The sequence below is a fragment of the Sinocyclocheilus grahami genome, unplaced genomic scaffold (assembly GCF_001515645.1).
Source record: "Sinocyclocheilus grahami isolate Dianchi unplaced genomic scaffold, SAMN03320097.WGS_v1.1 scaffold900.1, whole genome shotgun sequence".
Taxonomy (NCBI): domain Eukaryota; kingdom Metazoa; phylum Chordata; class Actinopteri; order Cypriniformes; family Cyprinidae; genus Sinocyclocheilus; species Sinocyclocheilus grahami.
Window position 1 is genome coordinate 198,265 of NW_015506079.1, and position 12,103 is coordinate 210,367.

A 12,103-nucleotide genomic window follows, 5' to 3' on the forward strand; every position below is an offset into this window, starting at 1 on the left:
ATTTTGTTTCTTGTATGTGAATGTTACTGACCTCAGTCTCTCCATTTTCCAGCGGAAATCAATCAGTAAATCACATAAGTGCTTCACTCCTTTGTTTTCTATTTTATTTCCACTCAGGTCCAGTTCTCTCAGGTGTGATGGGTTTGATTTCAGAGCTAAAGTCAGGATGAAACACTGTTTCTCTGTAATATGGCATCCACACAGACTGAAGACAGAGAGCGAAAGAACAATGAATCAGATCTATGAAGACCATCTAGGGTTTTGGAGGATTTGGATCTTTTGCCTGACTAATTTGTCATTTGAAAGTCACACTTGAAATGTTCTTGAACAGCAGTTATGAAACATCAGTTCTATTCCAGGTGCATTCACTTGACATCAATGTTAAGACCGGTTCTTCAATATCAATGTCACCCTTTAGCTCAACAGGGTAAATGTGTTTAGGTCTGCTGTTCCCAGCTATATTCAGTAAGGTTTTCCTTAGTTAACTATATTAGCTAACATTAATTAATGAAGAACAATACTTCTACAGCATTTTTCAAATAAAAAGTTGTATCTCTTAACATTATGCACTGTGAACTAACATGAAAAAACAACAAAAACGAACGAAGATTAATCTGATCCAGAGTTCATTCATTAAAGTAGTATTGTATGTGTGCTTGCTGCAATTTAAAAAATAAATGAATAAAAATTGTCCCTGAATTTAAGCAGGACTAAAGGATTAGGGTGAACATCAGCCGATAAAGACTGTAGGCCGATCAGTTGGTACATCACTAATTTGCTTTGTTCTAAATCGGGCACTAAACTGTTTTGAGGAGTTTGTAAGTTCTGAAAGAAAACGTCTCGATTATGTATGTAACCCTCGTTCCCTGAAGGAGGGAACGGAGACGTCATGTCCGTGACCGACAAATTGGGATCTCACTTCGAGAGACCAATGTACTTTGAGTGTAAACTAAACGAGCCATTGCACATTGGCATGCGATGATTGCATCCAGCTGCCGCTGATCACAGCGCGAGTATAATTAGGCAGCGGGTGCAACGCATAATCAGGTTTTCGCTGAGGAGCCGAGCCGGGACCCGGACGCTCAGCAGTGGTACAGCAGCCATGGCGACGGAACTTCAGGGAATACGTAACCAAGAAGTTTCCTTTCAGTCGGTTGCTCCGAGTCACGTCGATGACCGACGAATTGGGATCTCTACTGTCGCGGGAAGAGCAAACGACAGACACAGTGGGTGTAGCATCAGGCCTTGGAGAGGCTTTTATTTACAGGAAATAAACATACAGTGTCCAGAAAAGGGAATAAAGTGTCCAAAATAAACAGGGGATCTGGTGTCCTCGTCGTGCTGCGGGGGTTAGTGAAGGGGGGGCAGTGTTCGAGAAGGAAGGGTCCAGGTAAGGGGCAGAGTCCGGCGGCTGCACGCGCTCCCCTCTTGGTCCCAGGGTGCGAGGGGGGGCGGCTTCGTTCAGCAGTTTCATCCGTCTCTCTGCCCACGGCGCTTGAAGGGACTGGCCGGCCCGGCATCCTGGCCCGACGGCCGTGTAACCCTTACGGTTCTCGTCCGGACCATGGGTCCGGTAGCTCACATTTTCGGCGGCACAGAGATCCCTCAACGCTCCCTTCCTGGACCCACGAGGACACCAGCGTGCATGTACGGGGAAGAGACCGGTCTCCCGAGGAGAGGCGCGCTCGGCATTTAAACAGCGGCGGTGATGAGGCTCCATTCGGATCAGGTGTGCCCCATCACACGCCGCCAGCCCTGGCTATTTCAGCGCCCCTCCTCTCTCACGCACCCACTCCTGTCGGGAGCCTGGCAAACTGTACCGTGGAAGAATACACATATGGGATCACCATGAGGATCACAACATATGGCACCTAGCCTAGCACAGGGGTTAACTAACAGGCAACTTTACAGGTGTTAGGCCTGGCGCCGGACGCTCCGCCATGTACGGCTCCCGAGGGTGACGGGGGACTGAACTGAAGAGCAGAATAAGCACACGTATCTGGTCAGTAGAGGGGAATGGCGCAGCAAGCGAGACACCGAGCAGTCTCTCTGGTTCACTGGCTACTTGAGGTAAGTACACGAGAGGACACTGGCTCTACACGAAGGCTATAAAACCTAGCAAACGTGTTTGGTGTCACCCAGCCCGCAGCTCTACAAATATCTGTCAGCAAGGTGCCATGCGTCAACGCCCAAGAAGAAGCAACACTCCTTGTAGAGTGTGCTCTCAACCCAAGCGGGCACGGCACGCCTTGACTTTGATGCGCCAAGACGATGGCATCCACTATCCAGTGGGCCAACCTCTGCTTGGAGACAGCCTTTCCCTTCTGCTGGCCTCCATAACAGACAACGAGCTGGTATGAGGTCCTAAAGCTCTGTGTACGGTCCACATATAGGCATAAAGTGAAAACGGGACAGAACAAAGCTAGGGCTGGGTCTGCCTCCTCCGAGGGCAATGCTTGCAGGTTCCCCACCTGATCCCTGAAAGGTATGGTGGGAACCTTGGGCACAATTCCAGGCACGAATCGTTGACCGAAAATGCATGCAGGTCCCTTACCCTCTTGATGGAAGCCAGCGCAGTTTAGAGCACTGTCTTTATCGACAGAGTTCTCAGCTCTGCATACTCCAATGGCTCAAAAGGGGCCCTCTGCAATGTCGTAAGCACCAGAGGGAGATCACAAGAGGGTACGGGATTTAGTCTCCTCGCGCCCCTCAGGAATCTGAAAATTAGGTTGTGCTTTTCCATTGCCAGCAGGACTGTGATTTCTGCCCATAAGACAGGACTGAACTTGGGGGGACGCCAGGTGAACTGAATCGCATAGCCGAGTCTGACGGTCAGAATGAGCCAGTGAAACGGACTGGGAAGCGCTAGCCAGGCTCCCAGAAACCGTGCAAGCAGGACCAGAGGGACCACAAACGTACCCATGGTGGGGTAGCGTGGTGGAGGACAGGGACCCGACTTGGAAGGCATAGTGTCCCGAAGTGGGGTCTGGGCGTGCGGTGCAACACCTACCTGGCTCCACGATTGGGCAGGGGGCGAGAGAAAAGGCTCCTTGAAGTAGGAAACAAAAGATTCTCCACCCGGCCCTCCTCTGGGGGAGGGAGTGGTGCGGTCACCATCTCCCGAAGAGCTGTCCCTTCCAACTCTGGGTTGCCTGTCTCAGGGCCACTTGCACTTCCACTTGCCACCTGGTTTGGCGGGGGCCTGGACGGGTGGCGCAGCGACGAGCAGGCGGGAGCGGCTGCACCCAGCGGCGGGGTGAAAGCAGCAGCTGGGGCAAGATTTGCTTGATAGCCTCCATCTACTTCTAGGCAGCCGAGAGCTGCTGGGCAAAGCTTTCGACTGCATCACCGAAAAGGCCGGTCTGGGAGATAGGAGAGTCGAGAAAACGATATTTGTCGGTCTCCCACATATCCACCAGGTTCGGCCAGAGATGGCGTTCCTGGACCACCACCGTTGCCATTGTTTGACCCAGGGATCGCGCAGTGACTTCCGTCGCTCTCAAGGTGAGGTCCATTGCCGTGCGCAGCTCCTGCATCAACGTGCAACGTTGTGCAACTCCTTTAATTGGCCTGGTATACTTGCAGGAGTGCCATAGCGTGCAGGGCAGAGGCAGGCTGTCCAGTGGCACCGTAAGTCTTGGCCGTAAGCACGGACGAGAACTTACAGGCCCTGGATGGGAGACGAGGGTTATCCCTCCAGGTGGGAGCTCCACAGGGGGGGATTGCCTCGTAACCCCTGGCTGCCCCACCATCGAGGGTAGGGAGGGAGGAGGAGGCACCAAACCGGTTTTGGGCAAAAAAAGGTGCCTTCCACAACCTGGTCACCTCCTCCTGCACTTCCGGGAAGAAACGCACTGGGGCGGGGGGCTGAGAACCAGCCTGGGTCGCCCCAAGATACCAATCATCACGGAACACGGTGGCTCTCTCTACTCGAGCCCGACCACCTTGGCAGCCCAGGAAAGCATAGCCGTTATTTCTGGGTCAGGCTCGGGCAACACCAATCTCCCCGAAGGGGGCAGCGCAGCCAAGTCCTCATCCCCAGACTCCAGCTCACCCTCCAATGCCGCAATCAACATCTGGTCATACGGAGGAGCACCGAATGAAATGGCCGGACCCCCGTACGAGGAACTGACACATTCACCCGGTAGCCCCACAGCTTGCAGCATGCTAGAGGAGTGGGGGGCCCACGGAGATGCACTCGGTGGGTTTGCCCCCACTGTAACCCTCAGGCTACGCTGACTACGACCGCAATGCCGCATTGGCCATACCGCCACAATGACGGCATGACTCATTCACGAAGGCTGCCTCAGCATGTTCAAGGCCAAAACACGTGATGCAGACTGTCATACGGCCCCAGGTAACGACCGCATCCAGAAACACACGGGCGGCATCACATATTTAAAAAGACGCAACGTCACGTCACTCTTTCAGAAGTGCTGAAGCGCACAGGGGAACCACCGCTGCAGCGCGGTCACATTAACACCAGGCATTGAAGAAGCCTCTTCCTCAGAGCGCTCGTTGACTAGTTAGAACTCCTCTCAGACGAAAAAGCTGAGTATGCGTTGCACCCGCTGCCTAATTATACTTGCGCTGCGATCCGCGGCAGCTGGATGCAATCATCGCATGCCAATGTGCATTGGCTCGTTTAGTTTACACTCGAAGTATATTGGTCTCTCGAAGCAAGATCCCAATTCGTCGGTCACCGACGTCACTTGACGTGACCATTGTTCTCCCTCTACAGTAAATGAAATAATTACTGACCCAAGATCAAACTGACTTGGCCTACCTTTTAAAGCTAAATGCCATTTTATAATTATTTGTGTTTTTAATGGCTGTTTAATTTTAAAACTTCATATTGTGACACCTCTGGCTCAAACAAATGAGAAAAAAGTATTATCAAATACATGTTAAATGATGTAAGATACTCACATCAGTGCGTTGAGTTTACAATGTTTATCCTGCAGTAGAGCAGCGATCTGATTCACTCGTGTGTCTCCTAGTTCATGTAAACTCAGATTCAGCTCTTTCAGGAGTAACGGGTTTTCACCCTGAACTTTAATCACATATTGGCAGGCTTCATCTGCAGCAGGACCCAACAACCTGCAAAAGTAGGATTCAGTTTAATTCTGAACTAAATGTTCATTGTCTTACAAAACATGTTGTTAAGACAGAATACATTATTGTTTCTAATGACAAGCTCTAGTTACTGTTTTACTTTGAACATAAAAAAGTATGACTTTTTGACGTCCAAATATTTATTTTAAAGAAACAGTGTAACAGAGCAAATGTCCTGAGGAGCAGATGGGCAAAATATTGATTTTCAATACAAATATGGACATTAGCATTCATAGCATTGGTCTCAAGATCTTTCTAGACACAGCATGTTTGTGAAGAACTGGAGACTCACAGATCTGCTGCAGAGTGACACAGTGTTGAGAATCTGGGCTTGATGGAAATTATGTGTGTTCAGAAAAAGTGAATCCCAAACTACTGAATATCAGCACATCTATAATGTATTTTTAACCTGTACTGTTGCTTGTACCATAACTAAACTGTGCTGACATTTGTCAACAATGGCACAGAACACTTAGATGCACCAAATTGCAGATTATTGTATTACTGAAGTAATAGTTTGTATGAATATTGAGCGTGCATATCATTTATATTGTATTATTTTATCACATCTCACCTCAGTGTCTTCAGCTGACAGTTTGGATCCTGTAGTAAATCATCAAGCTCCTTTACTCCTGATTGTCCAGGATCATTTCCTGTGAGATCCAGCTCTATCAGGTGTGAAGGGTTTGATCTCAGAGCTGAAGCCAGAGCTTTATAACCATCTTCAGTGATACTGCAGTCTAAAAGTCTAGAGGAAGACAAAAACAATGTCTCAAATGTATTCAGTTACTCATTTAGTAAAAACAAGATTTAATTTTTCAGATTATGGTATTTATAATTGTCTGTGCCCAAAAAAATCCAACAAGTGCCAATGTTGCCAAAATGTTTTTAAACAAAAGCATACTACTGATTTTTACTACTGTAAAATATATTACTGACAGAAATTTTCTGTTCATGTTTAAATTCTCCAAATTCAAACCTGAGTATCTGCAATGTGCACTGAGAGTTTCCCAGTAGATTGGAGATTTCAGTCACTCCAGAGTTTTCTAGTTTATTTCCACTCAGATCCAGCTCGATCAGGTTTGAAGGGTTTGAATTAAATGCTGATGCCAGAGCAGCACAACCATCTTCTGTAATACTGATGCAATTAAACCTGTAGAAAAGAGAAAAACAAATCAGCTTTACATACAATTGTGCAGCTAGTAGCTTTGGCTATTACCGGTACTATTTTAGTCCACCAACATGAGATTTGCATGATAAATATTTGTTTAGTAGTTGGCCTTTGTTGTACACACTGACTAAGATACTTACATCAGGTTTTTCAGACTACATTTTTCATTCTTAAACAGAGTCGAGAAGATTTTCATTCCCGAGTTTCTGAGTTTAGTCCCACTCAGATTCAGTTCTGTCAGATTTGAAGGGTTTGAATTTAAAGCTTCAGTCAGAGCATGACAATCTTCTTCTGTGATATCGCTGTTATTCAGACTGTTTTAACAGAAAATACAGATACAAATAAAAACAGTTTCAACTAAATATTTATCAAGAGTTAGTTAAAAGTCAACACGCTCTGGTAAACGATACATAAAACACACCCAGCAGCAAGTTCAAAAGTATTAACAATTCTCATGATAATGATAAAACTTACATCAGTTTGTTGAGTTTACAGTGTTTATCCTGCAGTACAGCAGCAAGTTTGTTCAATCCTGAGAGTCCTAGATCACGTTCACTCAGATTCAGTTCTCTCAGGAGTAACAGGTTTTCACCCAGAACTCTATTCACATACTGACAGGCTTCATCTGCAGCAAGACCCAAAAACCTGCAGAAGAGAAGATTAAGCACAATTCAATTCAACTAAACTTGGTGTAATAAAAATAGCATCTGATTCTGATGGGAAACAGTGAGAAATGGTTCATCTTGAATTCACCTAGACACAAAAGATTGCTTTAGTGAAATATTATTTGTATTACTAATTCAACCGAATGTCATTTATTTTGTATTACTTCATCATGTCTAACCTCAGTGTCTTCAGTTGACAGTTTGGATCCTGTAGTAAATCATTGAGCTCCTTCACTCCTGATTGTCCAGGATCATTTCCTCTGAGATCCAGCTCTATCAGGTGTGAAGGGTTTGATCTCAGAGCTGAAGCCAGAGCTAGATAACCTTCTTCAGTGATACTGCAGTCTGAAAGTCTACAGAAAGACAAAAACAACGTAAAAATCAAAGATCAAAACTTCATTACTATTAGCATTCCTCACACCAATTGGATATTTATATTTCCCAGCACCTCAAAAATGCAATTACTGCATTGTTTTTCATTACTGTAAGTAACATTACTGACTTTTTCCTTGTTACACAATGGCAGTTTACAGACCAGTTGGAGCTTTAGCTGTACACTGATTCATATTTAAACTAACTAAATTCAGACCTGAGTATCTGTAGTTTGCATTGTGAATTTCTCAGCACACTGGAGATTTCCGTTACTCCTAAGTTTCCTAGTTGATTTTCGCTCAGATCCAGCTCTCTGAGGTTTGAATTAAATGCTGATACCAGAGCAGCACAACCGTCACCTGTAATACTGATGCAGTTCAACCTGTAGAAGAGAGAACAAATAAAAAAAAGAATCTATATATACACAATTATGCAACTAATTGCTTTAGCTATTACTTTTATTCACCAATATGAGATTTGCATGATAATCATACTGTAAAGTAATATATATATATATATATATATATATATATATATATATATATATATATATATATATATATATATATATATATATATACGTATATATATATATATATACAGTATAGTTGATATGGTAATATTTAGCATTTTATGGTAAAATACTTAAGCCTAAACCATGCTTACAACCCTACATTGAACAAGCAGTTTATAGAATGGTTGGAATGATACAGTTATAATAGTAATATTTACGTCTTATTTCTTTATCTTCGAATGTTAAAGCCTCAAGCTTTTATTTTGGTGAAAAACTGCACAGTGACCTTTAAGTCTCTGTGTTTAGTTCACATCAGGACTACAAATCTGGTGAAATGCTGTAAACATCTGACCACAAAAATGTTGGAAATTCTGCAAATGTAAAATGAAGTGAACCTTCCAAATGCCCGTTTTAAGCAGATTAATTAATGGGATACACTTTTAAAATACTTACTTCAGCTTTTCCAGTCTACACTGTACATTTTCAAACAGAGTCAACATAATCTTCATTCCTGAGTTTCCTAGTTTATTCTTACTCAGATTCAGCTCTTTCAGATTGGATGGATTTGAATTTAGAGCTGCAGCCAGAACACGACAACCTTCTTCTGTGATATCGCTGTTATTCAGACTGCAAATTTGAGAAAACAGATTTAGTTTCATCTTAATATTTCCCAGTATGTATTAGTTGACAGTTGAAAATTACTGGTGGGGATGATGATGATGATAAGCACATTACAAAAGTCCTATATGTTCTTTCAGTCAGCACTCTCTTATAAAAGATAGATAAAACACATCTAGCAGCAAGATTTTAAGTGTCACTGTAACAAATATATATTAAAAAAACGTACATCAGTGTGTTGAGTTTACAGTGTTTATCCTGCAGTAGAGCAGAGATCTGATTCACTCGTGTGTCTTCTAGTTCACATTCACTCAGATTCAGTTCTCTCAGGAGTAATGGGTTTTCACCCACAATTCCAGTCACATACTGACAGGCTTCATCTGCATCAGGTCCCAAAAACCTAAAGAAAGAAAGATGAAGCAGGATTCAATTCAGTTTTCTACTAAACTTGGTGAAAAATAGCATCTGATTCTGAAACTGTGTGAAAGGGTTTGTCTTATGACGCTTTTCCACTGCATGGTACGGCATGGTATGGCTCGGTACGGTTCACTTTTGGGGGATTTTCCACTGGGTACAGTACCTGGTACTTTTTTAGTACCACCTCGGTTGAGGTTCCAAGTGAACCGTACCATTACCAAAACATGACGTGTAAACTCTGCCGATCACGGACTGGCCGGAAAGAATTGTCACTACCTGTGTCACTGAACTTGCGAAACAAACACAACAGAACCACTAGATTTAAATCAGCACAGCCAGCGAAGGATCGAATGCAACTGTTTTGAATGAGCGCACCTTTTTTAACAACCAAAAAGTGGCTGTTTTGTTGTCTGTTGAGGAAGTACAGACATTCCTCTCGTTGATAGCAGAGGAGCGGATCCAGCGAGAGGTTGATGGGGCGACGCGGAATGAAAAAGTTTTTCAGGAGTCGCGACAGTAGAGGCGATGCAACTATAACGACATAGTGGTCCAGGGCCTCAGTAGTCGTACTGAGCCGTGCCGAGCCGAGTCGTACCACGCAGTGGAAAAGCACCATTAGATTTACTTTACTGCAACAAATTGTATTACACAAATGTTTTTATAAATAAGTTACCTGCACATTATTTATTTTGTATTACTTTATCACATGAAGTATGTATGAGCCTGCATTTAATTTATATTGTATTACATCACATCTCACCTCAGTGTCTTCAGTTGACAGTTTGGATCCTGTAGTAAATCACTGAGCTCCTTCACTCCTGATTGTCCAGGATCATTTCCTGTGAGATCCAGCTCTATCAGGTGTGAAGGGTTTGATCTCAGAGCTGAAGCCAGAGCTTTATAACCTTCTTCAGTGATACTGCAGTCTGAAAGTCTACAGAAGAGGTTTTATTACAATCAAATGTATTATATAAATGTTACTACAAAAAAGTTTAATATAAAAAAATGTCTACTGTATTTTGTTTATTCTTTCCTCTTCTGGTCAGAGGAGTAAAACATGATTCATCATCTGACACAAGCATGTCTTTCCCTCTTCTTTGGTTTACTACAGTAATTTTTCTTTGATCAAAATTAATAATTATTCAAACTCAAAAGACATAGTTATTGTTATTATTAAAATCAAACACTGGTTCACCCAAGCTTCTCCAGAGTGCAGTTTGTATCTTCTAATCCATTCTGGAGTTTCTTCACTCCTGAATCCTGCAGATTATTGTTGCTCATGTCAAGTTCTTTCAGACTGGAGTTTGATCTCAGGACTGTAGCAAGAACTGAACAGCTTTCCTCTGTTAGACCACAACCACGCAGCCTAAATTTTAAACATGAGAGAGAGAATTTACAAACACAAAGTGCTCGATTCCAACATTCTGTGATTACTGAGAACTGTTTAGGTCACCTGATTTCTTTAACATAGATTAAATGTGCAATAAAAACTACATTCAAAATACTTACTGTAGCGTGTTGAGTTGACAGTGTTTATCCTGCAGTAGAGCAGAGATCTGATTCACTCGTGTGTCTCCTAGTTCATTTTCACTCAGATTCAGTTCTCTCAGGAGTAACGGGTTTTTACCCACAATTCCTGTCACATACTGACAGGCTTCTTCTGCATCAGGACTCAAAAACCTGCAGAAGAGATGAAGTAGGATATAATTTAATTCCCAAATAAACTTGATGGAAAAAAAAACATCCAAATATGATGGACAGAAGTGTGAAATAGTTTTTCTTGAATGTACTTTAATGCAGCAGGTTTGTATTAGTGAAATAATATTTCTATAAATAATTCACCCGCATTTAATTTATTTTGTATTATTTCATCACGTCTCACCTCAGTGTCTTCAGCTGACAGTCTGGATCCTGTAGTAAATCACTGAGTTGCTTCACTCCTGATTGTCCAGGATCATTTCCTGTGAGATCCAGCTCTATCAGGTGTGAAGGGTTTGATCTCAGAGCTGAAGCCAGAGCTTTATAACCTTCTTCAGTGATGCTGCAGTCAGAGAGTCTAGAACAGGAATGAAAATGTAAAATTCAACTAATTAATCAGCTGTTCTATAATTTACCTGAACTCTTTTAACACCGCCAGCGTTTTTGATCATTTTCACTAAAATTCCATTGTACCCAGAAATTTTGTTGTATGAATATCTGAACATGCAATTCATCAAAATAAAGAACAGAGCCTCTAATTTTAAACAAAATGTTCTTTTTTTATCAACACTTGAATGTAGGTAAGTTTTGTAAAAAAGCATCATTTTGAGCAAAAAAACATGTTTTTAATCAAAGACTGCATCTGGATCATATCAGTACGATGGTCAAAGCATAGATTAAGCAGATTGCGTCCATCAGCACTCCGAAAGCTTTCACAGTCATTTACCACTTCCTGGATTGACATTTTACTCTATAACATTAGGTAGTTTTGCTTTATATGCTGTTAACTGTTGATGATTGCATTATTTTTCATATGCATCAGCTTACACATGAGATCGCCCGTTTCTGCGTCTTCCTCGTCTGTGCTTTTGATCAGGAGATTCTGGTCTCATTCAAGAGATGTGTAATAGTGCCACCGGGCATATAACAGTGAAAACACGGAAAACTGTAAAATCTCATATTTGGCATGAAGCGTTTTCTCATGAAAAATTAGATAACTTGTCAGTGGTGGGGAAAGAGTTAACAATATTAATCCCCAAAGACATCTTCTACAATGAATTCTACCATGAAAAGTGAAAACTGATAGCCAAAATATATAACTTGAGTTGGGTATAACTTACTGTAATCTAATTACTTTTCCTGGTAACGCAGTTAGTTAACGTAATGTAAAGTACATTTAAAATTTATGTAATTTGGTTACTTATGTCAATAAAATTACGTTACTTAAGTTACAAATGCAGTGTTAAAAATTAGGAAGTAAAAATCATGTTTTGCGTTCTCACTACTGGTTGTAGACACACCCAGAGCAGTGGGTAGACATATTGCTGCAGCGCCCGGGGAGCAGTTGGGGGTTCGGGGCCTTGCTCAAGGGTCTCACCTCAGTCATGGTATTGAATGTGGAGAGAGCTCTGGTTTTTCACTCCCCCCACCGACAATTGGACCTCAGGCTGGACCTCTGAGACTCAAGCCCACGACCTTTGGGTTACAAGTCCGACTCTCTATCCAATAGGCCACAACTGCACCCCCCCCCCC

The 12,103-nt window shown here is 42.9% G+C and overlaps 1 protein-coding gene across 1 annotated transcript in view; it reads right to left on the reverse strand.

Annotated features, from left to right (window-relative positions):
- LOC107563973 (protein NLRC5-like) overlaps positions 1-12,103 on the reverse strand; it is a 93,301-nt gene that overhangs the window by 11,378 nt on the left and 69,820 nt on the right. The window contains 12 exon segments of the mRNA XM_016248938.1: positions 32-205; positions 4,930-5,100; positions 5,690-5,863; positions 6,095-6,268; positions 6,761-6,931; positions 7,131-7,304; positions 7,541-7,705; positions 8,291-8,464; positions 8,685-8,855; positions 9,633-9,806; positions 10,068-10,238; positions 10,382-10,552. Coding sequence (XP_016104424.1) covers positions 32-205; positions 4,930-5,100; positions 5,690-5,863; positions 6,095-6,268; positions 6,761-6,931; positions 7,131-7,304; positions 7,541-7,705; positions 8,291-8,464; positions 8,685-8,855; positions 9,633-9,806; positions 10,068-10,238; positions 10,382-10,552 — 2,064 coding nt within the window.